Source organism: Schistocerca serialis, chromosome 8 (genome assembly GCF_023864345.2).
Source record: "Schistocerca serialis cubense isolate TAMUIC-IGC-003099 chromosome 8, iqSchSeri2.2, whole genome shotgun sequence".
Lineage (NCBI taxonomy): Eukaryota > Metazoa > Arthropoda > Insecta > Orthoptera > Acrididae > Schistocerca > Schistocerca serialis.
The window spans coordinates 624,039,810-624,067,786 of record NC_064645.1 but is presented as its reverse complement, the minus strand read 5'-3'; the positions used below and the strand labels follow the sequence as shown (position 1 = coordinate 624,067,786).

At 40.9% G+C, this 27,977-nt stretch overlaps 1 protein-coding gene across 1 annotated transcript in view; it reads left to right on the top strand.

The window, feature by feature from the left end:
• Positions 1-13,018: 13,018 nt before the first annotated feature.
• The window catches only part of LOC126416475 (mediator of RNA polymerase II transcription subunit 17), a 113,554-nt gene continuing 98,595 nt past the window's right edge, over positions 13,019-27,977 (top strand). The window contains exons 1-2 of the mRNA XM_050084210.1: positions 13,019-13,197; positions 13,329-13,517. Of these exons, the coding sequence (XP_049940167.1) occupies positions 13,109-13,197; positions 13,329-13,517 (278 nt within the window). The 5' untranslated portion in view covers positions 13,019-13,108. The remainder of the gene's footprint in view (positions 13,198-13,328; positions 13,518-27,977) is intronic.

The following is a 27,977-nucleotide window of genomic DNA, read 5'->3' as shown; positions in this document are numbered from 1 at the left end:
ATGAATACACAAACCAAAATTATGTATGAAATAGATACTGTTCCTCAAACATTTAGAGTGAGATACAACAGTAGCCTCCAGATTGATATGTACCTTAGGCACATTTCTACCACAGAAGCATAAAAAATAATGGTTGCTTATTGTAAATGTTGGCATCTTATTCTTCATAAATGCTCAATATAATTATCAATCACCACATCATAGAAACAGAATTTATATATGCCCAAGAACTTCAAATGTGGATGCACAAATAGTGTTCAATAGTTCAGCAAGAGTGTTTTGTGTATAATACTCATTGATGCTGTAGTGAATTAATCATTCGAAGAGGTAAATACAACAGCAAACTAACCAATAACACCTCTCAGACATCGATCTCCATGACGTCTGTGTTGTCACAGTTCGTTGGAGAGACTGAAAAGACCAACTATTTCACAAAGAAGACTGCATTTCACATTTGCTCCTATATTATGTGCCTACTTACAATACACCATCTACCATATAGCTACATCTGATGGAATACTATTGTACTTATGAATCGAACTGACTGTGGCGTCCTTCTGTTGACATTTTTATCAAATCGTGTATTTCATTGAATACAATCTTGAAATCACATTCCACATATGAGGTGCCACCAATCTGTAGCTTCTGCTACCTTTTCTGTGCATAATATTTACGTTTTTCTGTCTTTAAAATCAATATAGTTGTATGTCTGTTGTAGCTGCTCTGTCAATCTATGTGAAGTTGTTTGTGAATGGCAACTATTGCACAGTTTTATCCATACCGGTACTTTACTCGGAAATCGAGAAAGCTCTCAAACTGGTCAATAACAAATACCTGATTGTTTAACAAATTTCAAGATAGATTGTTACAACATAAGGACACTACCAATTTACTTAAATGTTTTGCACTAATATATTCATTGAATAAGACTGCAGCATTTGTCGTGTTTTCTACTGTACTCTTGAACTCATATACAGTGTCTGTCAGCCTCCAAATATCCTCAGGCGTAAAGTTCTTATGGTTTGTCTTAGATCCCTCTCACGAAAGCCAGTGCCCAGTAATTGTAAGGAAGCATAGGTCACATCCATCTACAAGAAGGGTAGCAGATGTGATGCACAAAAGTACCACCTAACATCCTTCAGGTAAATTTGTTTTATCTTGGAACATGTACTGAGCTCAAACATAAAGAAGTATCTCGAAGAGAATTACCTCCATGCCAACCAAAGGCAATTTCGAAAACATCCATCATGTGAAACCTAACTCACACTTTCCTCACATGACATACTGAAAGCCAAAAATAAAGGGAGCCATGTAGATGTAGTATTTCTCGATTTCTGAATAGCATTTGACTCAGTACCACATCTATAATTATTATCAAAAGCATGATCTTATGGAGTATCAAGTGAAATTTTTGACTGGACTGAGGAGTTTTTGTTAGCAAAGATGCAGCAAGTTGTCTGGGATGGAGAGTCATCAAGAGATTTTGACGTAAATTGAGATGTATCCCAGGAAGTATTTTGAGACCCTTGCTGTTCATGTTATTATTTATTACCTTATGGACAATATTAATGGTAGTCTCTTATCTTTGCAGATAATGCAGTTATCAATAATGAAGTATTATCTGATTGAATTTGGCTAAATACGAGGGTTGGAACTTAAATAGTGGCAACTATTTATTCACAGCTGATACAAAAGAGATACATGTTTGCACCTGTTACTGTCCTTCAAAGTAGTCACCAGCGTTGTGTAGATCCCGTTGCCAGCGATGTGGAAGGCGTAGTATACCGTTAGTAGAGCCTGTTCTGTTGATGGTGCGAATGGAGTGGTCTGAAGTTACGGTGATTCTCGTGCACGACTGTGATGGTGTTATCCTAACGCATTACATTCCTCCACGGCAGACTGTTAGTGCACAGTATTACTGTTCGTTTTTGGAGCATCATCTGCGACCAGCTTTTCGAAAGAAGCGGCGACACTTTCTGCGCAACCCACCCATCATTTGGAACGACAATGCGCGGAAGCATACATCGCAAGCGTGGCTGCTCTGTTCGGTCGATGGGACTGGGAAATACTGTACCATCTACCATACTCCCCAGACCTAAGTCATAGTGACTTTCATTTGATTCCGAAGATGAAGGAACCACTTCGTGACATTCGCTTCAGAACTGTTCCAGAGATTAGACAGGCAGTAGAGCGCTCCATTCGCACTATCAACAGAACAGGCGCTGCTAACGGTATACTACGCCTTCCACGTCGCTGGCAACGGATTCTACATAACGCTGGTGACTACTTTGAAGGACAGTAACAGGTGCAAACATGTAGCTCTTTTGTGCCAATTGTGAATAAATAGTTGCCACTATTTAAGTTCCAACCCTCATATTCATTATGGTATTGCTAAAATTTCAACATGGTGCACACATTGATAATTTGCTTTAAATACTTAGAAATGTAAAATTGTGCACCTCACAAAACGAAAGAACGAGGTATCCTATGGCTGCAATATCAATGAGTCACAGTTGTAATCAGCCAAGTCTTACAAATACCTGGTTGTAGCTTTGCGGGGATATGAAATGGAACGATCACATACCCAGTCAGAAACAGATCAGGGCAGGTTTCAGACTTCGGTTTATTAATAGAATACTGGGGAATGCAATGAGTCTACAATGGCCATTGCTTACAAACCACTCATCAAATATTTAACCAGAAAACCTCACAGAACTTCGTCTTCATTCAATAAATGACCTCTGATAAGTGCTGTAAATGAAATTTTTGTCAAGCCTTGTCTTAAGAATTGGACATGTTTCAACTTCTCCATTATGCAATTGTCAGAGTAAAATGCTTTCATCATCATTATATTCCAGTAGTAAGTACAACAATACTTCGAAATCACAATTTGAAAAAGGCATATGTATTTCCACAAAATGTTCACGGCTGATCTGCAGGCTATGGTAGAGGGCCGTGGCGCGCTGAAGCAATGCGCTCGGTGCCAGTGCCTGCAAATAAAGTATTTCAACTACTCTTTTCTGAATACTGTACTAAAATATGGCTTCCATTAAAATTTTAAAAACAATTTCGATAGATTAGCTACATTTAGTTGGCAGCAACATATAACCTAAAACAAACGAAATGTAAAGGAGCCAGCGACCACATATTCCAAATTTGTGCTGCATAGTACTTGGACAATGACTATGACCAACATCGACAGAATAGACACTTCATCATCAAGCTATAAAGTAAAGCTCTAACAAATGTAAATATCAACTTTTGGTGCCTACTAGTTTCTCTAGAATCGAATGAGAAGTATTTTACAGTGACGAGAATGCACAAAAGAGGTAGTTTTTAATTTTTTGAAAAGAAGAAGAGAATCGGTACCGGAAATGTAACTGCAGGAGTTGATGTAGGTTTTCTTCATGTGCATAGAGTATTTTTTACAGCAAGAAATTCGGAAAACTCATTTTTATCGTGTGCACTATCAGCTGCTCTAAGGGAACTGCTTCCTGTGTGGCATCCGTCGCCGCTGAACCACGCTGCCAACCGCTGTGACGCTAAACCACGCCGCCAGACAGCTTTCTGTCTGTCCAGGCCTTTATCTAGCTCTGGATTTATCCCAAAATTGTACATCTGCCCCTAGAGTAGGTAAAATATTACGATACCAGAGATCTTGCTGCTAACTGATTTTCATCCTACCTAGCTAAAATAATGCAGAGTCTTGTACTAAGAAATTCATGAAGCATAGACAATGAAACAGCATCTTTCGAATGGGGAGTAATCACTGCAGGTGTATGGCACAGATCAATGTTGGGTCTGCTCTTGTTCCTATTGCATATAAATGATCTCCCTTCTTATATCCAAGAAGTATAAATATTTCTCTTTGCTGATGATGCAAGTATTGTAATCAGTACTAAAATAGTAACCTCAAAACATGAAAATGTAAATAAAATATTTTTTTAAATTTGATAACTGGTTCTCTGGAAATGAATTGTCGCTGATTTAGATAATACATAATACGTGCAATCCATTGCTGCATGAGACATGACTACACCCTTAGAAATAATGCATGTAAATCAAATAGAGAAAATGAAGTATTCTAGCTTCTCCATGTGTTTATGTTGGTAAGAGCCTGAACTGGAAGTTACCATGTTACAGATCTTCTTAAATTTTTAAACTATATAACTTCTGCAGGTTTTGAAACGGTAAAGATGGTCAAGAATATGGTATTCTTTTGCTATTTTCATTCACTAATACAAGGTCCGGCAGAAAAACCTCCCCTTTAAGGAAAGCTAATAAAAACAAAACCAAATAAGGCAGAACAATTTTATTTATACTAAATAAAAGTACATATTATGCCATTTTAGAAAATACTCTTATGGTCTTACTTTTTAAATAAAACATCCCTTAAATGGCTTCCTGCACTGTCGACACACTGATTGAGTTTTTCTGTGAAGTTATTCATTACTCTTTGAGTCATTTCAGGTGGAATAGCTTCAACCTCTTGTGTAATTGCTTCTTTCAGGGCTCGTAAAGATTGTGTACGTTGCTCATAAACTTTTGCTTTTAAATAGCCCCAAAGAAAGAAATCACAGGGCGTTAAGTCCGGCGATCGTGGGGGCCAGCCAATGTCTCCACGCAACGAGATCACATGTCCAGGAAACATTTCCTTCACCAATGCCAGTGACTGCCGCGCTGTGTGGGCTGTAGCACCATCTTGCTGGAACCACACGTTGTCTATTTCACCAAAAAGCTCCCTTAGTTGCGGTTGGAGAAAGTCGCGGAGCATGGCACAATAGCGTTCACTGTTGACGGTTAAATTCCTGTCATTTTCTTCGAAAAAGTAAGGACCGATCACTCCGGAATTGTAAACAGCACACCATACTGTTACTTTAGGGCTATGAAGTGGTCGTTGATGAAGTTCTTGGGGATTGTGTTCACACCAGTACCTGCAATTTTGGCTGTTCACTGTTCCGGCAAGGTGAAAGTGTGCTTCATCAGAAAAAATCACAATATCATTGGGACGAATGTTCCGAAGAAGGTCTTGGCACAAACTTACACGGACACCACAGTCTCGTTCACTCAGTTCCTGCGTAGGTACAAGTTTGTAAGGATGCATTTTAAGATCTCGATGCAAGATTCTTCTCACACTTCGATCAGATATCCGTAATGCTGCCGCATGCTTTTTAGCGGATCGTCGAGGAGATTGTTGAACTGAAGCTCTAACTGCATCAACATTTCCGGGGCCTGTTGCAGTCCGTGGTCGTCCAGGTGGTTTCCTTTTTAATGCGGAACCTGTCTCACGAAAGTTAGCAACCCAAGAATAAATTGTTTTCTTATCGGGAACAGGGTCCCGTCGTCCGAGCGCAAAGCGAACGCGAAAAGCACGTTGAGTATTAATAGGCGATTCGCCATTTTGAATAAAATCTTCCACTACGAAGGCACGATGTTCACCAGACCACGCCATGGCGTACACTGAAAACGGCACGTAGGCAGCTACTTAACGACGCGCCCCCCACCACTCTGCTCCTTCTACTGTCCGCTGCACGTTACTTTGTAATCGGGGAGTTTTTTATGCCGGACCCTGTATCTTATGGCATCATATTCAGGGATGACTTCTCATTGCAGAAAATAGTATTCATTGCACAGAAGTGTGTAGTAAGGAAAAAGTGTGGTGTTTAGTCTAGGACTTTTGTAGGCATTTCTTTAAATAGTTGAGCACTCTGACAACAGCCTTTCCTTACATTTACTTCCTTATAAAGTTTGTTGTCAACAGAGATTCACAGTTTGGAAACTACTGTAACATTCATAAATATAATACTGGAAGGAGAAGTCATTGACACTACCCATCGTTCAACCTTAGTGTGGCACATATAGTGTTGGAGCATTCAGCTATAACAAACTTTAAAAACACAGTGACAGAGATAATGTAGCTTATAATGAGATTAAAATCAAACTCAAACTGAACTCATATCTCTTTGACAATTCTTTTTACTCCACCAAAGAATTTCTGGATGTGTAGCAGTATGATTTTCTGTGTGTGTTTGTTTGTGTGTGCAAACGCAAAACAATCCTCCAAAATGGTAGATTCAGTTAACGACTGCAAATTTTAGGAAAAGCTTCAGCAGTTAGACTGGGATGAGGTGTACGGGGAACCTGGTGCTAATTTAAAGTACAACTTATTTCATGACTCGTTTATGAGTATTTTTGAAAACAATTTCCCTGAGAAAACAGTGGAATATTATTGTAAGAAACCATGTAAAAACCATGGCTTACTAAAGGGATAAAATACCTTGTAATTGGAAAAGGGAAATGTATCTAACAGCAAGAAAGAGTAATGACCCAGAAACAGTCAAATATTATAATAACTACTGTCCTATATTAAGAAAAGATATTAAGAAGTAGGAGTATGTGTTTTATGTTTGAGATTAGCAACTCTCACAATGAAATTAAAACTGTTTGGAACATTGTTGAAAGGGAAGCAGGGCAATCAAGAGCACAGGTAGACTGCAGTACCATTAAACTGAATGAAAAGTTTATTAACAAAAAGTCAGAGGTAGAAAATATTATTAATAGTCATTGTGGAGAAAATGGGATTCAGATGTTCATTAGACAAGGCAAAGCTATAAATGAAAGAGGCAAGACCTATGCAGTTTGATAAAACTGAAACTCTACCCACCTCTCCTTCTGAAGTTAGGAAATTTCAAAGTTACTCAAAAGTAAAAGCTCACATGGAATTGGTGGCATCTGCAACAAAGGTCTAAAAGCCTGTTTCCAACAGATAAGTAGGACTCTCAGCCACATATGTAATAGCTCACTGAAAACGGCTGTTCTCCTGATAGACTGAAGTATGCTATTGTTAAACCATTGTATAAAAAGGGGTTATAGGTCTGACGCCAACAACTACAGCCCAATCTCACTTCTGACAGCTTTATCCAAAATTCTTGAAAAAGCAATGTATGTAAGAGTAGCTTTACATATTTGTAAATATGCCAATTTGATTTTCAGAAAGTCTTTTCAACAGGAAACGCTATATACACTTTCACCATTGAAATATTAAATGCTCTGAATAACCAAACACCATCAACTGGGGTTCTGTGTGATCTCACAAAGGCTTTTCATTGATTAAATCATATACCTTTTCTAGATAAGCCTAATATTGTGGTATCAGTGGAACAGTGCACAAATGATTTAATTTGTATGTAAACAAAGAGTACAGAAGGTTGAAATAAATAGTCCACAAATCATGTGTAAAAATCAGCAGATTTCTCAAACTTGGGAGGTATCAAGAGTTGAGTCCCACGAAGTTTAATCTTGATCCTTTATAGTTCTTAATGTATATTAATGACTTGCCACTCCACATTCACGAATATGTGAAGCTAGTTCCTTCTGCTAATAATACAAGTATAGTAACTGCACCAAAATAAACAATAATTGCCTGAGAAAATTCTAAATAATGTCTTGAAAATTCTTAATTGGTTCTCTGCAAATAGACACTCGTTAAATTTTGATAAAAAATCGTTCTGTACAGTAAAAGGCGCAACACCATTAATAAATATAGACTTTGAACACAAGTCTATAAGCTACATGTCGTAGCTGCACGGCCTGAGACGCTTTGTCACTGTCCATGTGGCTCCCTCCGTCGGCGGTTCGAGTCCTTCCTCGGGCATGGGTGTGTATATTGTCCATAGTGTTACTTTAAGTTAGATTAAGTAGTGTGTAGGCTTAGGGAGTGATGACCTCTGCAGTTTGGTCCTGTAAGACCTTACCACAAGCTTCCAAGTGTTCCTGATGTCTATAGCTAAGGCAAAATATTTCAATTTTTGGGTGTGTGCGTTAAAGTGGAAGAAGCATTTTGATGATCTGTTGAAACATTTGAGTTCATCTACCTATGCTGTTCAGGTTATTGCAAATTTTGGTGTCAAATGTATAAGTAAATTAGCTTACTATGCCTATTTCCATTGACTGCTTTTCTATGGCTCCATATTTTAGGGTAAAAAAGTATTCATTGCACAAATGTATGCAATTAGAATAACAGCTAGAGCCTAGCCAAGATCATCTTGCAGATATTTATTTAAGGAACTAGGGATATTCACAGTACCTCCGCATTATATATATTCACTTATGAAATTTGTTATGAATAACCCATCCAATTCTATAGCAACAACAATGTGCCTAGCTTCAACACTAGGAGAAAGGCTGATCTTCACTACTTTGGGTTAAACATAACTTTTACACAGAAAGGGGTGAATTATGTTCCCACAAAAATTTTAGTCACTTATCAAATAGCATCGAAAGTCTAAAAGACAGCCATCCAACATTTAAAAACAAATTTAAAATAATTCTGAATGACAACTCCTTCTGAGCAAAAAATGAATTTTTAGATGTAAATTAGCAATCTTACAACCAAAAACATGTAAAGCAACCTTTTGTTTCACATCATGACGAAGTGTCAGATTCATGATCTGGGGAACAAGTATTAATCTAATTTCTAAATCTACTCCACTTTATGTATGTGTTTTGTGTTTTTTTGTTTTGTTTTTTAAGAGAAGGAGAGACAGAGATATTGAACATAGCTGAGTATAAATCGGTTTGTTACATAAAAGGAAAGAAGAGCTTTAGAAATATATAATTGATTGTCATGTTCCCATATTTTCTGCTGAGACGATGTACTGTGATTGTAAAACTGATACATTCCATATCGTGGTTGGAGGTCACAGTCATGATCCACTAACTACCTCACCAACTAGGCTGAATGGAAGTAGTTTTGCAGTGATTACTTGTCATTTGTGCCCATAGGTGTATGCAAGAGTGGGCGCTTATCCCCTCCTGAAATCTGGGTATAGGCTTTTTATCCACTGCAGAATTCCCTTGAACTCCTAGCATTCACCGCCTGTGACCCATTACACTGCATATTTAAGACTGTGATGAGGATTACTGTGACTTTAGGAATCACTATGTATTTTAATTTTCTTTGTAGTCACTCTGTTCTAGGAAATTACGCTAATTTCGTGGTGTGGCTATGCATTCAGTTCTGTTCTGCAGTCAAGATGGATATGATTTTTTATATTACTGTGTCGATATAATGTCTTGATCTTTAATGTAACTTTCGCATTTAGGCCTTACTGAACCATAGAAAGGAGCCAGTCCAGCACTCCGGAGCACCGATTCCGTCATCAGTTCTCAAAGCAGTAAATACAGCAGCAGTTTCTGTGCCAGTCATCTGTCCCCAGCTTCTATAAGGACGCCCTTTCCCATCAAAACGCAACAGGATCACAATAACACTTTATCATTTCTCTATGGAAAAAGAAAATCTATAATGGCTTGCTGATACTGCATTCAGTTTTGCACATGCACATATGCATCTATACTCTGCAAACCAACGTGGGGTGCATGGCAAAGGATATGTCCCATTGTACCAGTCATAAGGGTTTCTTCTTATTCCATTTGCATATGGAGTGCCAGAAGAACGATTGTTTCAATGCCTCTGTGCATGCTGTAATTATTCTAATCTGATCCTCACTATCCCTATGTGGACGATATGTAGGAGGTTGTAGTATATTCCCACAGTCATAATTTCAAGGTGCTTCTTGAAATTTTATTAACCGACTTTCACAGGATAGTTTACACCCATCTTCAGGAGTCTTCCAGTTCAGTTCCTTCAGTATGTATGTGACACTGTCCCATGGATCAAACAAATCTGTGGCCATTTTCGTGCTGCTCTTCTCTGTATGTGTTTAATATGCCCTGTTAGTGCTATTTGGAATGGTGCTATGGCGCGGTGCGTTGCTGCTGTGTATAAAGTGCCATTCATCTTGTGGTGAATTTCTTCTCGCATGTACACCTCCTGGAAGTTACTGGAATGCAGTTCTCGGCTGGAAAAAATCTTTAGGAAAAACAGCTGTACACCTCATAACCACAAGTCACACTAAAATTTGTTTTGTTATTGGAAGGTTAATGATAGTCAAATGAAAGTATTTATGTGTGTAAAGTTTAATTCTGTTATGGTAAGCCTAAATACACAAGTTACTACCAGGCCTTACTCTATGTTGTACAAAAACTGGAAAGCTGACAAGCACACATCATCCAGTTTATGGTAATTATTAGTTATCATTCACAGAAAGTTTAGAAACAGATTGTTTTCTTTAGAATAGCTCGCTCATATGTTGCTATAATCAGTCTCATGTAACAAAATGTTAAAGTTTGGAAGAAAGCAACACACCACATCGAATTTAGTTACTGAAAATATCACCAAAAGTTCTGAATTTCTCACCGTGCATTAAATCAAATTTTCTTCCACACTTAATGGCACTTCTCAAATATTTTGGTTCTGAAATACCACAATATCAATAATTTTCATCAGTGCACCTATCAATAGCTCTGATCACTATGAGATCCAAGCCCTGACTCTATTCATCTCTCTACACAAAAGTTCCCAAAATATGCACATATATGCTAATTTCTAATTGGCAGAAAAACATCACTGCCAATCGGAAAGCAGCATCAAACCTGCTCAATCCCTCACGTATATATAACCAAACAACGTTTGTCACTGAATCAGTATAACAAAGTAACATAAATAAATTTTGAATATCCACAAGTACAAAATTAACTCACCCTTAATAAAACTATTTTGCTGAAATCATAATCTCGTTTCCCCAGTACCATAAATTGACGAAATAGTTTATAACAAAGTCCCTTGTACAAATGACTAACACACACGTCATTCTCGAAAATTCCTTATGAGAACAATTACTTCAACATATAGTATAAAAACCTTACTCAAAACATTACTTCACATACACGCCTTCATTCAGTCTCATAACTAAGAACAATTATAGTAGCAATTAATAAACAATTAGAAAATTAAACAAACAAAACTGCAAATAAATATGACAGTGCTTTTGATTAGAGCTCAAACAGTGTCTGTCAGCTAGTGACCTCTATCAGATTGCATAGAAACTACATACATCTGTGCAACTTACACCTCCTGTTCTGTTCTGCCCATGCCTTATACTGCACGTCTTTTCACTGCTGTTACGATCCTAGTAGGCATGTTGTAAGGCGCTACACTCCACTGGGTCAAATACACTTGTGCAATAATTTAGAACTAGTTGCATGAGTGATTTGTAAGTAATCTCCCTTGTGGACTGATCGCATTTTCCCAGTATTCTACCTACAAACTGAAGTCTACCACCAGTTTTACCCACAACTGAGCCTATATGGTCATTCTGTTTGATATCCATACAAAGTGATACATTCAAATATTTGTATGAGTTGGCCGATTGCTGTCGTGACTCATTGGTTTTATAGTCAAAGGATGCTACGTTTTTTCGTGTTGTGATATGCACAATTTTACAGTTCTGGATATTTAAAGCAAGTTCCCAATCTTTGCACCACATTGAAATGTTATTAAGATCTGATTGAATATTTGTTTAGCTTCTTTCAGAATTTCATCATAGATAATTGCGTCATCTGTAAAAAATCTGAGATTATTATTATATTGTCTGCAAGGTCATTAATATTCAAAGTGAATGGCAAAGGTCCCAACACACTTCTCTGCAGCACACCTTAAGTTACTTCTACATCTGACGATGACTGTCCATCCAGGATAATGTGCTGCGTCCTTATCAGAGCTACTGTTGTATTTGTATACTGTAAGAACACAGGTATTCTGCATTGTAGGTGTTTACTTCTGTACTTAATCCCAAATAAATCAGTCGAAAACAGAAAATATCTAACATATTCTGTGCCAGAAGAGAGGGAAAACAGTGTGAACTTTCAGCAACATTAAATGTGATCTCCAGGATTCGGGCCTTCTCGAACTTGATGGGTACAATACAGTGCCACAAGCAGCCACAGAGTAAGAATTCTACATTCTAGTTGTCATGCTGCACAATAATGCGACGAAATGGAGAGACGAATATTATCTTGGTGCAGCCCCAGTCTGATTCTACCAGCCAATATTTGACTGCTTTTGGGATGTTTTAGACATTCATTTAGTCGTATACTGACTCTAGACTACACTTTACGTAACCAACACAAAAAATATAGCTGTTGGAACACATTTGTTAGACACTAAAAAATACGAAACTTGAAAGTAATTAAATAAAACCCTTTACTGTGAACGGATATTAAGTTTTATGAGAAAACAAAGTATTATAAATGGCATCAGAGTTTTTTTAAAGTTTTTTTCCAGTTCTCAACTTCGAGGAATAGTAACGTTTCGTTTTTTTTTTTTTAATATTCAGCAGGATGTTCTCAGTCATTCTGACTTTTTCTCCTTTTTTTCAGGTTTCTAATTTTCAGTTTCAACCTAAAATTATGGGAATAAGAAAAACTTATTTTTGTGAATATTTTCTAGGTTCATTCCATAGCTCTTTCGATTTCCTGAATATAATCACATGAGGATGTAATTGCAGCTCTTTGAATCAAGCAAGTGGCATGATTTTCATGTTACTAACGAAAAAGATATATTTTACATGTCTGATTGAAATATGCTGAGGTTTAATTACCACACCAAAGCAATCTATTTTAAAAATACTGAGAATATAACTATCAAATTTTTGATATGGATTATGTTTTATGTATCCCTTGACAAATTTATTTATTGTGTCATGACATGTATGAAGCTCATCGAATCAGTTATATAAAAACTGGGAAGTTTTGAATCTTGCCCCTGTAGAAAAATTTCTGCAGTCAACCATGCTTGTGCCCAAAGATTATAGAATTTTTTCAAATTTGCAGCTGCAACTTACGACTTATGCACATCGCAATTATGAGCAGATTTCCGGTCGGTTCGTTACGAATTGTCTGCCCAGTTGTAACGCGCAGAGGTTGGCGCAAAAATATGTAGCATGTTAACCGGCTTTTACGAAACGGTTATATATTGACGAAAATTGTGATGTTTCACCATTTTATAGGGTCCTCTTGTTTTTGCACAATTTAATCATGCACCTATGTCTAAATCACATTACAATGAATCACGCGTCACTGACGGACAGTTCAATTGCGTAATTATTTCTAGTGCAGTGAATTATCTGCGGTTCCCAAGGAAACGTTTGTTGTTGGTGTTTTAATCTTTGCGCCTATGTCAAAGTATTTTCGTCTGCCGTAAACAAACATGGCTTATTCTGTTAACATATCTGTTGAGGCTCCTATTGAAAATCAGATACAGGAAATATCATATGATGGGCAGGAAATCTATCAGAGGTAAGAATGTTCTGAGAAATGCCTTGTATTGTTGCAGATTACTTTCGTAATTGTTCTAAAGGGAAGCTGTATTCAGAAATCCCAAACAGACCAGAACCCACCAGTATTACGCTTAATGTTTTGTGTTACAGCCCCCTCTCTATGTCAGAGAACCTTGCGAAATTGGCTCAGAAAATTGATTTTAGTAAAACTGCTGTGGATGACTTGAAGAAAGATAATGGAGAAAACTTGGACAAAAGCGACGAAGAGTCGTCAGCGAAAGACCCAGTCAACTACCAGTCTTCTTTGTGGCCATGGGACTCTGTTAGGAACAAATTAAGGTTGTATACTTTTCCCACGAACTTCATGGTTGTTTGCGGAATTTTGATGTATGTGTATAAACAACCGTTTTATATCCTCACAGAATATGAGAATAATTCGTTTTTTGTGGAATCTTTGTGTGTGCTGCTTTTTTTGACATGCATGAAATGATCTGTTCCTATCCCTCTGTCCATGCCAACTAGTATCAGACAAATAACGCATACATCCACACAACAGAAATTGTCTACAAATGAATTAATAAAGATGCTAATGTATAGATAAAACTTATTGCTAAAGTTTTCGATACAAAGTTTGCAGTTGGTATAAAATTATGAGACAGAATGTTTTGTACAGTCGATAGACACATGTAACATCTAATCTAATCTAACAGTGCATAGCACCATCGTAGCTTTCAGAATTAGTAGTTACTTCCTCATGGAGGATGGATGGGTAAGTTTGGGAAGATTAAAAAGGAAAAATGAACTGAAATGATCTTGTGGTGTTGATGGCCTGGAGGCCCCGTCAGGGGGAGTTCAGCCGCCGAGTTTTAAGCCTTATTTCAGCTGATGCCACATTGGTGACTTTCATGTCTGTGATGATGAAGGGATGATGAGGACAACAAAACACCCATTCCATGAGCAGGATGAAGGGACAGCTAGCTGAGGTCTTGCTTCATCCATATAGTGCTCAGAGCCATTTGAACCATTTGAGCTTCATCCATATTCTTGTAGCTGCTGGGTCATGCTAAATGATGAACACATCAAGGAGTGCAGTCAACATTACCAGATACAAGTTGTGTGAGCTAAGGTTCCTGAGATAGGGACAGGTAACCACTGCCAGTCTTCTGTAACCATAACCTCTGTGCTTATGGCAGTGACCACTGTGTGCTTTGATGGTGAACATTTTATGCCCAAGGAAACTTGGATTCTAGTTTCACTGTCAGGGCTGGAAAAAAAAGGGCTAAACCTCTATGACAAAGAACCTCAACATCAAGTGTAGGCATCATGAATGATTGTTGAGGTGATACAATTGTTAATGGGCATCCTCTGGTCAATGCAACACCCAAATTGTGTAAGACTTGCACAGTTACCCAGAGTTCAGTCGAGTTGATATATACGTCTCTAGCTGCTTGTGGTAAATCCTACAGTGTCTAATAAAAGTAGTCGCAGAAATAGTATGCGCCATTGGGAAGTAATTGATTGACTTGCGCTGGTAGACAAAACAACAATGGTTTCAACCCCTCTATTGCTTGCATTAAAACTGGGTTTACTATACGCTGTCTCCCCCTGTTATTCTCGTAAAGCTAGCCAGTACCCTTAAAGAGTAGAAGGAGCTCCTTTACCAGTTATTTATTAGACACAATTTCTTCAAGAATTAATGACCTGAATATTCTTTGTTTTTTGATCTCCAATACTTCATACAGGCAGATTAACTGTGATACATTTCATTTCATTCACAACTTAGTTTTCACTGGGGGGCTTCTTCTATACCAGTCGTGTGTAGGTGTTCCTAGGGCCCATCATTAGTCCTACCATGAGTTTAATCTGTCTCCTGTTTGAGCCCAGGATTGCAGAGTTTCTCTTGAAACATGATTTGGGTATCGTTAGCTTGTTATGTTTTTGTTTTTCAATCTTAGTCCAATATTCTGCATGCTATCTCCTAATCCAGCTACATAGTTTTGATTTTATCGTTGGTCTTTTGATAGGACAGGCTCCGGTTGAACGTGTGGAGTTGTCGCACTTGTCCTTGCCAGCCTATCAGCTTATTTGTTGCCGCTAATTCCTGAGTGATCAAGAACTCACACCATGTTAAAACTGTTGCATTCCCCTTTCCTCACAAAAGCTTCATGGCGTTTTGCAACAATCTTTGATTTTATTGCAAGAGCTGATAGTGATTTCAGAGCTGCTCCTATGTCTGAATGAATGTAGATCCCATGGTCCTTGTTGCATTTAATGACAGTTCTCCACTGTGAAGTTCCTGATAGCAGATATTTCCTCCTGGAATAAGTGCCAGCTTCCCTAGAGAGTGCTCTCTCTAGTCTAAGCTATACCCCATACACCCTGACCCTAACACCATCTTCTCCACAGGGGATTCATATCTCTCTTGTGTGTATGTGCTTGGCCACAATGTGTCCCCATCCCTTATCCCTTGTGGTGCTACTTCCCTTTCCATGCTGTAAACCTATCCCTTTTTTAATTTAATTTAATTTTTTTTTTTACCCCGCCGCCTTATCTTTGGATTTTTTTCTTGGTACTGTTCATGCTTGGATCTCGTTTGTGATTTTGGACACTTTGATTTCTTCCCATTTGGCATTCTACAACTATTCCTTTGTAACTACATGGTCATTTTGTTGAGTTTGACTTGCTGCTTTTGAACTTTTGAAATTTTACAGAAGTTCAGATTGTGCAGGGATGGTTGTTCAGTGCAGTGTATGTTCCACCATAGCACCTTCTTTCTTTGCACCCTTCTTTTCTTGCAAAGATACTACATCCAAAACCCAGTAGGGAAGCCATTCCATTGTGGGGTGGAGGGGGAGTCAACAATTTCATGCACAGTGGTAGCCACCTAACCACACAGGAATCACTCTGTTGGTGCCTGAGCTGGAAACTCCTCACTCAAGCCAAGGAGTATGTACCTGTTGTAGCTGGGGCATGAGGACTCTGGGCAATGGCTTACAGGCCATGTAACCATTGCTGTGGCACCCATGGCAAGAACCTCTTTTCAGAGTAGGTGGTACCACGGCAGAAGATTCACACATGAAGCAAATTAATATTTCTTCCACTGGCACTGTAGTCTCTTCAGATGGGAGAGATTAATATAATGCAGAGACATACGGCCCCATACTAGTGGGAGCGACATACTTTACCCAATACTTTGTCTGTTCTCAGACTGATGGGGATACTTTGGTTGCAATGAAACCATTGGTTTTTTTTTTTTTTTTTTTTTTTTTGTCGAAAACAGTGAAGACAAATTTGGGGAAGTTGAGTCTCTGGGGAAAATGAAACATGGTTCCTTAATTAAAACTTCCTCTGGTGCCCAATCTACAATATGTGGTCATCTATGTGACATACCAATGGCCATGGCCTCATACAAAACTTTGAATGTGGTCCAAGGAATCATCGTCCACTCCAAACAAGTGAGGAACTATATATTAATCTCCAGTGGCAAGACATATACTTTCAGATGTGTACAAAAAAGGCTCTAGGATAATCGTGTGGATGGGAATGTCATTCCAGAGGCAGCCAACATTCAACAGCTATTTCGGGTCTTGGCCTACAGTGCGGTCTTTGTGCCAATTCATTGGTTCTTGCAGAACACCTTGCGACCCACTTTATGACAGCATTGACATCTTCTAGATGTGGCTACGTTTCTACTGCAGAACCAACTTAGTGCAGAGATCCCTGTATGTTTCTGTCTCCACCTAGTTGAATCCTACAGTGGGCCTTTCAGTGAGTGGGGGCTACTTCAGGCTTTTGTCTCAACCCAAAACACAACCCTAGATCCTGATGTAATTCACTGTCAGATGATCAAAAACCTGAATATTCCCCAAAGGCAACGTGTCCTAAGGGTCTTCAACTGTCTTTGGCTCCCAGGTGCTTTCCCCTCAGAACTGTGATCTATTATAGTTGTCTGAGTTCTTAAGCCAGGCAAGAACCATACATCTTTTGATAGTTACCAGCCGATGAGCCTGAGCAAAGTATTCTGTAAGTTGCTTGAAAGGATGATTGTCCATCGATTATGCTGGGTTCCAAAATCTCAGGGCCTTATATCCCTGTATCAGTGTGGTTTCCAGGATGGACGTTCTGCAACTTACCATCTGTTTAGGTTGGAAACAGCCATCTGACAGGCTTTTTGTAAATCCCAACACCCTGTCACAATCTTTTTTGACCTGCTTAAGGCATATGGCACTGCTTGATGTCATCACATTTTAATCACCTTTCAGGACTGGGGCTTTCAAGGTCCCCTAACGATTTTTATTGACCAGTTTTTATCCCACTGGTTGTTCCGGGTTAGACTCTACATTTCAATCAGCTCCCCACAGTTCCAAGAGAATGGTGTCCCACAGGGATGTTTGTTGAGAGTCACACTTTTCCTCATTGTCATTAATGGGGTAGTGACCTCTGTTGGACTGCTGATCTCCCCTGTGTCATATGTCAATGATTTTTGCGGTCGGTGTAACTCCTACATGTTAGCCTCTGCTGAAAGTCAGCTCCAAAGTACCATTTAGTGGGCCTCTGCATGGGCTCTTCCCGTGGTTTCCAATTCTCTCCTACAAAAATATGGGTCATGGATTTGTGCCTGTCATTCCACATTCATCCTGGCCTGGAGCTCTACTTAGTTACCTAGTCATTGTAGCACAGCCCCTTTTCTTGGGCCTCCTGGCTGCCCTATATTTGTCACGTGAAGACTAGCTGCATGTGGAAGCTTAACGTTCTGTGCTTCCTTGGCCACACATCTTGGAGTGCAGATCATGCTACTTTTATCTCTATTTACTGGGCTGTGGTTTTGTCCTGACTGGACTTCGGTTGCCAGTTTTATGGCTCGGCGGCCCCTAAGTTTTTAAACTGTTAGACCCAGTCCACCATCATGATGTGCATATGGCCTCCAGGGCTTTTCGGGCTAGTCCTGTTGACAGTCTCGTTGCTGAAGCAGGGATCTTCTTTTGTCAGATTTGACAGTACCAGCTCTTGGTCTCGTATGCAATCGTAATTCAACAGTTTCCTGATCATCCCTCATATCCCATTCTCTTTACGTATGACTGGTGTCGTCCTCTGAATACCTGTCCTTGGGTGGGACTACCAGTTGGTATGTGCCTCACTTCCCCCTTCCAAGGTCTGCATCTCCCTTGAATATGCCCAGGCCATGGATTAGGACCAATCTTTTCCAAGGCCCTAAACTCGCTGCCTCCCCCATGACCATTCAGTATCTGTTATGTCAAGTTCTTCAAGAGTTCCAGGATGCTACCGTCTTTTACAGCAGCAGCTCCAAAACTCTGGATTATGCGGGTTATGGTTTTACTCTTCTTGTCATTAGCAGAGCTCTCCATTTTGTTAAACAGGCCTCCATGGACTGTGTTTTATGTGAACTGACTCAATGAGCAGTCTCCAGGCGATTGGCCAGTGCTATTCTTGCCGGGCTTTAGTCTCTGCTATTCATGACCTCGTTGGCCTTCTTCATCTTGCTTGTGTTACTCGGCACAGTCAAAGAGACCAATGCAGCATTGTGCTCTTCCTTCTGCTTCTCCCAGAAGGAATCTACTGTCCTATGCAGTCTCCCCATCAGTCATACCAGGCTAACCCATAGTTTTCTTTTGTGTAATGAGCTACCCCGACGTTGTGGTGGAGCCTTACAGACAGCAGCTCATATCTTGATGGAATGCCTCCTCCTTTTGGCCTCTGTGATAAGTATGGACTTATGGACACATTGCCTCTAATATTAGTGGGTGATTTGCAATTGGTTGAAGTGCTTCATAGTTCTCTCAGTGAAAGTGACTTTTATTCTCAAGTATAACATTTTAATCTATCTGTAAAGCAGGGCCAGGTTGTTTGAGTGGGGCATCTCCCATTGTATGCTAGGTATGAGGGATCCCTGACTCTACTTCCTTGACCAGGCTACTCTTTCACCCTCTTTTACTCTGTTTTAATCGCTTTTAGATTCAGTTTGCTTCCTTTCTGCTGTACCTAATTTTCTATTCTGGTTACCACACTTTGTTGAATAGTGGGTGTTCTTGACTGTAAATGGATCAAGTGTGACAGCTGGGGATGGGGAATTTCCTTTCACATGCAGGGCCCTGGTGATGCCCACCTTTTGACTTCCATATCTCCTTCATGTTGCTAATGTTACTGATGTCACAAAAGGTGTCCTTTACATTTTTAGCCTTCTCTCTTTTCCTGCTATGAGTCTCCTGAGTAGATCAGAAAATGTTGTCTGTGGACATCTCTACAACTGGATTCACCAGTCTTTGATCGAGGGACTGATCACCTCATTGTTTGTTCAGTTACTCCCCCCCCCCCTCCCCCCTCCCCCACCTCAAATCAACTAATGAGCACCCTTGTCTGTCTTCAGCCTCCCATTAAACTAGATTGTGTCTCCTGAATGGTATTGTGGTTCACTATTCCTCTTCTCTCTACTTCCAGTTGTTACCTTGAAAGGGGTATATTGACGCAGCTGGAAGTTATTGTATAGTCAGCTGACATTTCCGTGATCTTTCCGATATTCACCCCATTCACTAATTGGTGTGGGATTTTGAAGATAAGGTTTCCATTTATTTCCAGTTTCAAACAGTATGCCCCTTGTCACTGTCTCCATTGTAATTCAAAGGTGACCAGCATGGTGTCCATCTCAGCAGTTGGTGTACTGCTAATTCCCTCTGTTATGACTATAGGGCACAACTTTGCACATTGCCAAGTTCTTTAGCAGCCATCTCCTGTCTACTTTATTTCACCATACTGTAGCTTCAAAAGTCATCATAGGTCTTATTTCAGTACCATTACATACTCCTGGGGGTTGGACCCTGCTTGTTACTACAGACCCTTCTAGTGCCCATGAAAGAGCACTTTTCACTTTGGACCACATTATCTTTGTGTGAGGGGGCCATGATAGTTTAACATCAGGGTTGCCCCTAAATACACTGTCTACTTTACTATTAGAGGCCTGTGAAAATGCTCGAGATTTCGGTACATGTCCTGGATATTCTTTCTTGCGAACAGTACTACAACAGTTTTCTTGGGACTGACTGTTAGATCCTGTTTCCTGCACTATTTGTGCAATTGTTCTAACAGTACTAGCAAATTTGCCAAGTATTACTATCCTTGGTAAAAGTAACCTCTAGTATTTAACTTTTCAATGAACTCATTCATCCCTAGGTTCCATGGTACAGGAGGAGGGGGGGGGGGGGGGGGGGGGGGCAGCCACTCTTTTGAAGCTCCCTCTGGTGGTAGTGTTGATCACCATTTTCTCACTCGTCGTGGTGGCTTCTGCTTTTTGTGTACTCAGCATAGTCTTAATCTATTTGCGATGGTGGTCTCAATGCCAGCGTTTTCTGCAGCTCTAAACATGGATTTGAAAGTCATATTGCTAAAAGCCTCCTCAGTACCCAGGAAAATGCAGAGAGTGATTACCTGGAAGTGTAGAGCTTTTTCCACCTTCCCAGCAAGTGTCTGAAGTGGTGTTTCACAACATTTGCCTGGTTAATGTGCATATTGGTTTTTATGTAGAGGAACCTCAGTTAACTTCCTTTCCCTAACGTGCATATTAACCAGTTTTTCTAATGTCTTTCGGTGAAAGGAGGACATACCTGATCGGTCTCGTGTCCTTAGTCTTGGTAGGAACAATTCTCCTGGGCTTCAGAATGAAAACTACCATCATTGTCCTCCAAGCATTAGGAATGCTCCTATTGCTAGACTTAGTTTAAACAGTCTGTGTAGGAATCTAATTAATCTTCCTCCTGTTTGTTTGCAGTAGAGTCAGAAAGATTCCATATGGGCTTGGTGACTTGAACAGTTTAAGCATTCCCACACCCACTGCATTTTTTCTGAAATCAACACCAGTTCTTCCTTTAATTACCTTTAAACTAGTACCTTTCAGGGACTGAGTCCAGATCTGTGTTTTCTGCAGAGAGCATTGAGGGAAGTGAGTCTTGAGAAGATCATCTGTCATCTCTCATGCTGTACTTGTGCATCCATCACCCTCTTTCCATAGAGTGCCTCCTGGATTAGTTGGTATTCTAGTGAGGATTTTATGAAGTCTGGCACAAGTAGGTGTACCTTCCATCTCCTCACAGAGTATGTTTCAGGATGCTAGTTTTGCTTGCTTAATTGCAAGGTTGTATTTGGCAAGGGTCTCCCGATATTCTCTTGTAGCATTGAACAGTCTTCTCATTGCTTCCTCTTGCAAGTCCAGATTATTGCTCCACCAAAGTACATTCCTGTCAGTGCACTACTTGGTGATTGAACAGGTTTCTAAGTACAAGTTCATAAGGACAGACTTCACTTTACCTGCCATCCTCAAGATGTACTGGATTTCGTATTGAAGTTCTGACTTCAGTTAAGCATGAGTTTTCTTTCTTTCCTGCATAAGCCTGTGTCTGTTTTCCTAGGATTCCTGTAAGCCATGGTCTGTTTAAGACCCATTTCAACCTCAAACTTAACATGCACTTGGTCAGATAAAAATGGCTCTGATGCCATAGGCCATTGTTTGACAAAGCTGACCGTTAAGATGGACCCAAAAGTTATGTCATTTACTACTTCCCTTCTTCAATTCCTGAAGGTAGGTTCCCTACAGCTACTCAAGATCATCAGATTGCCTCAGTTGTTGGTATCACTGCCTCCCCCACCAAGTTGTGAGCACTGACATCGCAACCGACCAACAGTTGTCGGCTGTAAGCAGTTTTCTACCAATCTCTTGACTTCCTAGGAAGTAGGAGCACAGTCCACCTAAGGAAGGTAACCTCAGCCAATAAAAATTCCCTTATGCTTCCTTCCTTACTCTGTTTCATCCTGATGGGCATTAATTAAGTCCCTGGAGCAAAAGTTGCCATTGGCATGAATGAGAGTCCATTCTTGGCATAAATAGATATTCTATATTGTTTTAGATTTCTAGCATAAATCAACTTACCTCTAATTCCCCTGAGGCCTGATTCACCCCATTTATGTAAATAGGATTCCTGGATCACGGCCATGCGGTGAAATGCTAATTACTCAGGGAGGGCACCTAGTATCTTGAGGCTCCATTCACAACACATGGGAGACCATTGCAGTAGCTGCACAGCAGCTGGCATGACCCTCAGCTTCATGTGAAAAAGCAAGCCTCTCCATCCACAAGGGCAATGCTGCAACATAGTGGTGGCCTCCGGAAGGCGGCCATTGGAAAGTGATAACTTGAGGGCAGATTTTTGGGGTCAACTGATTCTACTGATACCAGATGGTAGCTTCATCCTGTGACATAGTGATGTTGTGGTGTGTTGCATCACACATCCACAAACAGAAGGTGAATGGAACACTGACATTGCTTTTTGTGTGTCTTTATTATTTTTTGAAGCATAAATTGTGGTGACAGACTGATCTGTTGTGTTTCCCAAAGTATAGGTTAGGTTGAAAGTTTGTTGAGAGTTGATTGAGAATTGGGAAGCAGTATTGGAGGCTTCAGTCAATCCAGTCTTTGCATTTGTGGGTGTATTTCATATGTTGTATTTTAAGTGCATATGTTTTTTTATAGGTGTATCATTCAACAAATGTTTCTAGTTCTCATATTGAAAACACGTGAAGTCACCAAGTGAGATGGCACAGTGGTTAGCACACTGTACTCGTATTCTGCAGTATGATGGCTCAAACCTGTGTCCAGCCATTCTGATTTAAGTTTTTCAAGATTTCCGTAAATTTCTTCAGGGATGGTTCCTTCGAAAGGTCACAGCTGACTTCCTACCCTAATCTGATGGGATCGATGACCTTGCTTGTTGGTCCCCCCCCCCCCCCCCCTCCCCCGCCCTCTTCCCCAAATCAACCAACAAACCATGTGAAGTCTTGCAGTTTCATAGCCCTTATGTGTGCTACCTAACAAATCTATTCCGGTGTTGAATACAACAATGAAAGTTGCTGTGTTGTTGCTTAAATAAAATAACTTTGTGATAAGTAGCAATGGAGTGTGTGCATGTAGGTTGCAAGAGGGGGGGGGGGGTGCACCATGCAGCCAGTTGCACTGGACAAGACTGTTCATATACCTGCAAAACAGGCAACATAGCATAACATGTGGTGTCACTTGACTGTCTCCTTCTACTTGACTTCGTGAAATGCTGAGAGAGAGTAAAGAACTATTATTATTGCAGTGATGTGGTACTTATTCATTAGGCTAGTCACCTTTGTAGTGCAGTGTGATGCCAGCATTTAATTCCCTCTATTATACATATGCTTATATTTTGTGATATCATTTTTAAGGAAAAGACAACTAAAAGAAATTTTCTTTGTGCACAGGGGCTTCAACAATGGGTGCAGTAGCTATATGATAAATTTTTGTTCAAAAATTAAGCTGTTAGAGTAATTATGTTTTTCGCATTTGGTAGTGAAATACACAACATTTTCAAGTTACATTAATAAATACTTGCACCTGAATTGCAGATTGCTCAAAAAACAGTTCCAGATTACACAACACATCCAAGCTTCATTTCAGTTTTCAGAGGTGGCAGAGAATTAGTTTCATTGCCAGTCAACACCAGAAAATGTGGCTCGTACCAAAAGGGCTGTAGAAAACAATATATTGTAAAACAGTTGATACAAGGCTCTCATGTTGGCAAAAATAGCCAGCATGAAACTGAACAATTCAGTACATGGTGATTTTTTTTTTTTAAAGTCATAAAAATTCCCACTGTGTTTTTGCAGATCTAAGCCAAATATGTGACAGTAACATGCACAGAATATGCGGAGTACATGGGTGTATGAAAAAAAATGAAAAAATAAAATAAAACCTGTGCCATGTTAGAGTCACAAATGCTGCCACATATGAATAAAGCAGGTGAACAGCTTGAATGCAAAGTCTGGTACACACTTTGTACAAAGTAGCAGAACAGTTAAGACTCCTGCAAGTTGAAGAAAATATTATATTGTCCAGATTAGAAAATGTGTTGTCAAAGCTTTGAGACTAAAACTTTCAAAGTAAATGTTACAAGAAGCTTTACCACCCCTTAACCCTGTTTTAAATAGATGCTGCTCATGGCTTGAGGCTGTTTTTTACTGCTGTGACCATTTGGGAAATGTTAAAGTGAAACTCTTCTCATATTATGATGGAAAATGCCAGTAGCCAAATCGAACTGTGCGTCTGTGATGTCATCCAAGCCATAAGTTTTAAAATTGATATGAGAGACTTTGACACAATTCAATCTATATCTGGAGTAAATACAGGGTATTTATATTAGGTTTGTCAACAGGGAATGTACCAAGGTTACTCTTAATGCAAAATGTGAAAGTCCCTTTCCAGAGCAAACTGTGCACATGGCTTATGTGGAGCCCAGAGGAACTGTCCAGCATCCACATTTCCATTAAGGGCACTAAGAATTCAGAGAAAGCTTCTATAAATCATATCACATGTCAGTAACTTGATATAAGCAATCAGATGACTGCAAGGAACAGACCCTTCCTTCTTCTTCTTCTTCTTCTTTTTTTTTTTTTTTTTTTTTTTTTTTTTTTTTTTTTTTTTTTTTTTCATGAAGATGGATAGTCAGTTTGGTAGTGACAGACTGGTTTAGGGTCCCTTCTATGCTCCTAAGATGCCTACATGCCTATAAAGGCAAACTAATTAAAAAAGACAACAATTAATAAAGGGGCGTGCTGGAAGAAGCACATAAGCTGGTTCAGAGATATTATTCCTAAAAACTAACAACAACTACAATCAAATTTAAGGAGCTACTGCCTCTTAATCAAGGGGGATGGGGGTCCTTGCCCTGTCTTTGGACAGGGCAGACAATGAATGGTTCACAGTACTTTGTTTGATGTCATCTGGCAGTGTGGGGAAACTTGCTTCAGTGGCGCACTTGGTGGTAAAGGGCTGCCCAAATGGCCGGGGATTGGATGGTAAAAAAAACCCACCTGGTAATCCTGGTGCACACTGCACTTCATCACGCTACTTACGCCTCACTGCACACAGTATTCCAGGTGCTGATACTGGTGGGGGATGAACCAGGTGACCTGCATCAGGCTTGGTACAGCTGCTGTCGAGGGAAGCACCTGGAGATAATGCGGCTGGGGAAGGTGGCATTGAAGACGCATTAGCACTTCTCTCATTAACTGAACTATGACAAAACATTGACGCTGGATGTAGAGACAAAATCCTGCTGTCTGTGCATACTCCAGCAAAATGTGCAGACGTGAGCCACATGGTGTTGCGTGAGATGAGCTGCTGAAAGTGCAGCCAGGTGGTGTTGCCTCATCGAAGCGGAAGAAGAAACTGCCCTAGCAATGGTTTGGTGTGCATGGCGTCTGGAATGTGTGGCAATCTAAGCTATACCTCTGACAGAAGTGACCAGTGAAGGTGCTTGGGTGGGAGGATTATAGTGGTACCTTGGCCAGTAGTCGCTTCACTGACCGCTGGCGTTCTGTCAGTGCAGCCTGTCATCTGCTGCTACAGGTGGAGGTGAACGGAAGGAGTTGCCACACAGTTCCACCCTTACAAAAGGAAAACTGTGGTGCCAACCATGCAGAGGGGTGTTTGGAGATGACTGAGGATGTCTGCTGGGGGGTGGGGGACATGTATGGGCTGTCACTGCTGTGCTAGTGCTCATGGTGCGGTTTCCTGTGAGAGGAGGGGCAGGGGCAGCTCCTGTTCATGGTATTGGGAGCCTGTGAAATAGTGTTGTTACTCTAGTGGTGCAGGTGTTAGTGGCAGTGGTGATGGTGCTCTGTCGGGAGTGGCAGGCACCTGTGAGGTCAGGGTGGCATCGGGGTCCCAGGATGGTGTGTCAGTCATATAGTTGATTGGCAGTGGGCAACAGGTAGCGTTGGGGGGCTGCGTCAGTGGCAGTGTGTTGGACATGGCATCAGGAGTGACGTTGACTGGTGGCACATGAGGAACAGCATAGGGGATGGTTTTGGCCTGCATAGCACTGGAGGCTGTGTTGGTGGTGCTGTGACTGGGACTGGTGGAAGGCGGGGGCAACTCTATCTCAATGGTGCTGTGCTCGTTGGCTGGAGGGGTCTCTAGGACATAAGCCAGCTTGTGTCTGTTTATAGAGATGGTTATTGTGGCCCCATACAGATGAATGGAAAAGTCTTGTCCCTAAATTACTACACCAAGTGCAGGCCCAAATACTGAGGGCAGGACGTAAGCTGGTAGGCATCCATCTAAAGCATGACATGTGCATGCTGTGAGGTCAGCGTGGATGAAGGTATGGTGCTCACCATGACGTAGCAGAGGTATTCGTTGTAGCTGAGCCATGAGACCTTGGAGCTGATGTACGAGAACTGGAATGGTGCTGTTGGAAAGCAGTGAGATTACTTGCTGGAAATGGCGAGTGGCTGTCTGTATATCAGCCCCACAGGAGAAGTTCCCAGGTGAATTGTATGGTGGAAATTGGAGCCACAGGTGGCTGTCAGAGATTGGAAGAGGGCCGAGATGCACTGGTACCTGCGAACTGCAATGATGTCGGGGGGCATCCAATGTGGGACACCCAGGTCTGAACGAAGCCACAGTTTCAGCTGAAATGTCAGGGATAGGGACAGCCTCTGGCCAGTGTGTAAATCTGGCTGTAATTGTCAACAGGTATCGACATCCGTTGGAGGAGAGCAGTGGGCCGACTATGTTGAGATGTTCCTGCATGAACTGGTGTTGTGTGGGAGGGAAGGGTGGCCGCGTGGGAGTGAGTGTGCTGTCCAACTGTGGCGCGCTGATATGGAACACAGGTCCGAACCCAGTTGCTGCAGTCACGTTGAATGCCCGGCCAGACAAAGCATTATTTCATGAGGGTGGCAGAAGTGTGGATGCCTGTGTTGTGTGAGGTCATGGACATGGTCAAATGCCAGTTTTCAGAAGGTAGGAGGGAGAAAGGGTAGTGGGCAATCATTGGAACCATCAGGTTGTGGAGGATCCACAAAGCCATCGCACCAGATCTTATGGGCAGAGCGGGTATGGATCTTACCTGGAGGTTGAGGCCAGAGTCAGCATTCTGAAGGATGTGGGCTAGGTCCAGATCATCCTCCTGAGCAGTGGCCAGGGCATTGTAGTGTAAAGTTTGCCACAATGATGCTGATGCCGGCAACATGCCAGAAATCAGTAGTGAATTGTGCGATGTACTCCTGCAGCCTAAACTGTCGCAGTGAGATCTGGTCCATGTCTTTCCTGCAAAAACTAGAGGCAAGGGGGTGGTGATCTGTAGAGATTGGAAATAGCGGATGGCTTCGTGGACTGTGAGCAGCAGCTAAAGGTCATATGTGCCCCAGTAGCATTGTGTATCAGTGAGCTTGGATGAAAAGAAGGAAAGCAGTTGCCAGATGTTGTTCACACATTGTTGTACGTTGGCTCCAACAGCCATCTGGCTCACATCCGCTATTATGTGAAGAGGGCACTAGGGAAGGGGTGGACTAAAAGGACCACATTGGCGAGGTCTCATTTTGTTTTCTCAAAGCTCTCGATCCTGGTCTGGATCCAAGAGACCAGTTTGTTGCCTTTGTTTCTACCGCTCTGGGGTGGCAGCAGCATCCTTAAAATGGCGACGGAAGAATTTACCATGCCGACGATATGCTGGAGGCCTTAACATCGCTTGCCCCGAAAATGCATTTAGCTGTGTTGGGGATCATTCCAGCTTTCTGTAGGTGGGAAAAAATTTTGGGTAGGTTTTGGCAGTGTTCGGTAGGGTCCCTGGGGTAGATGAGTGTATCATCTAGGTAGGCAAAACAACACAGTGTGCCCTGGAGGATGTTGTCCAAAAATCATTGCCATGTTTTTGTGGTATTAAAGAGGCTGAATTTTATGAATGCTCTCTCAAGCAGGTTGAAAGG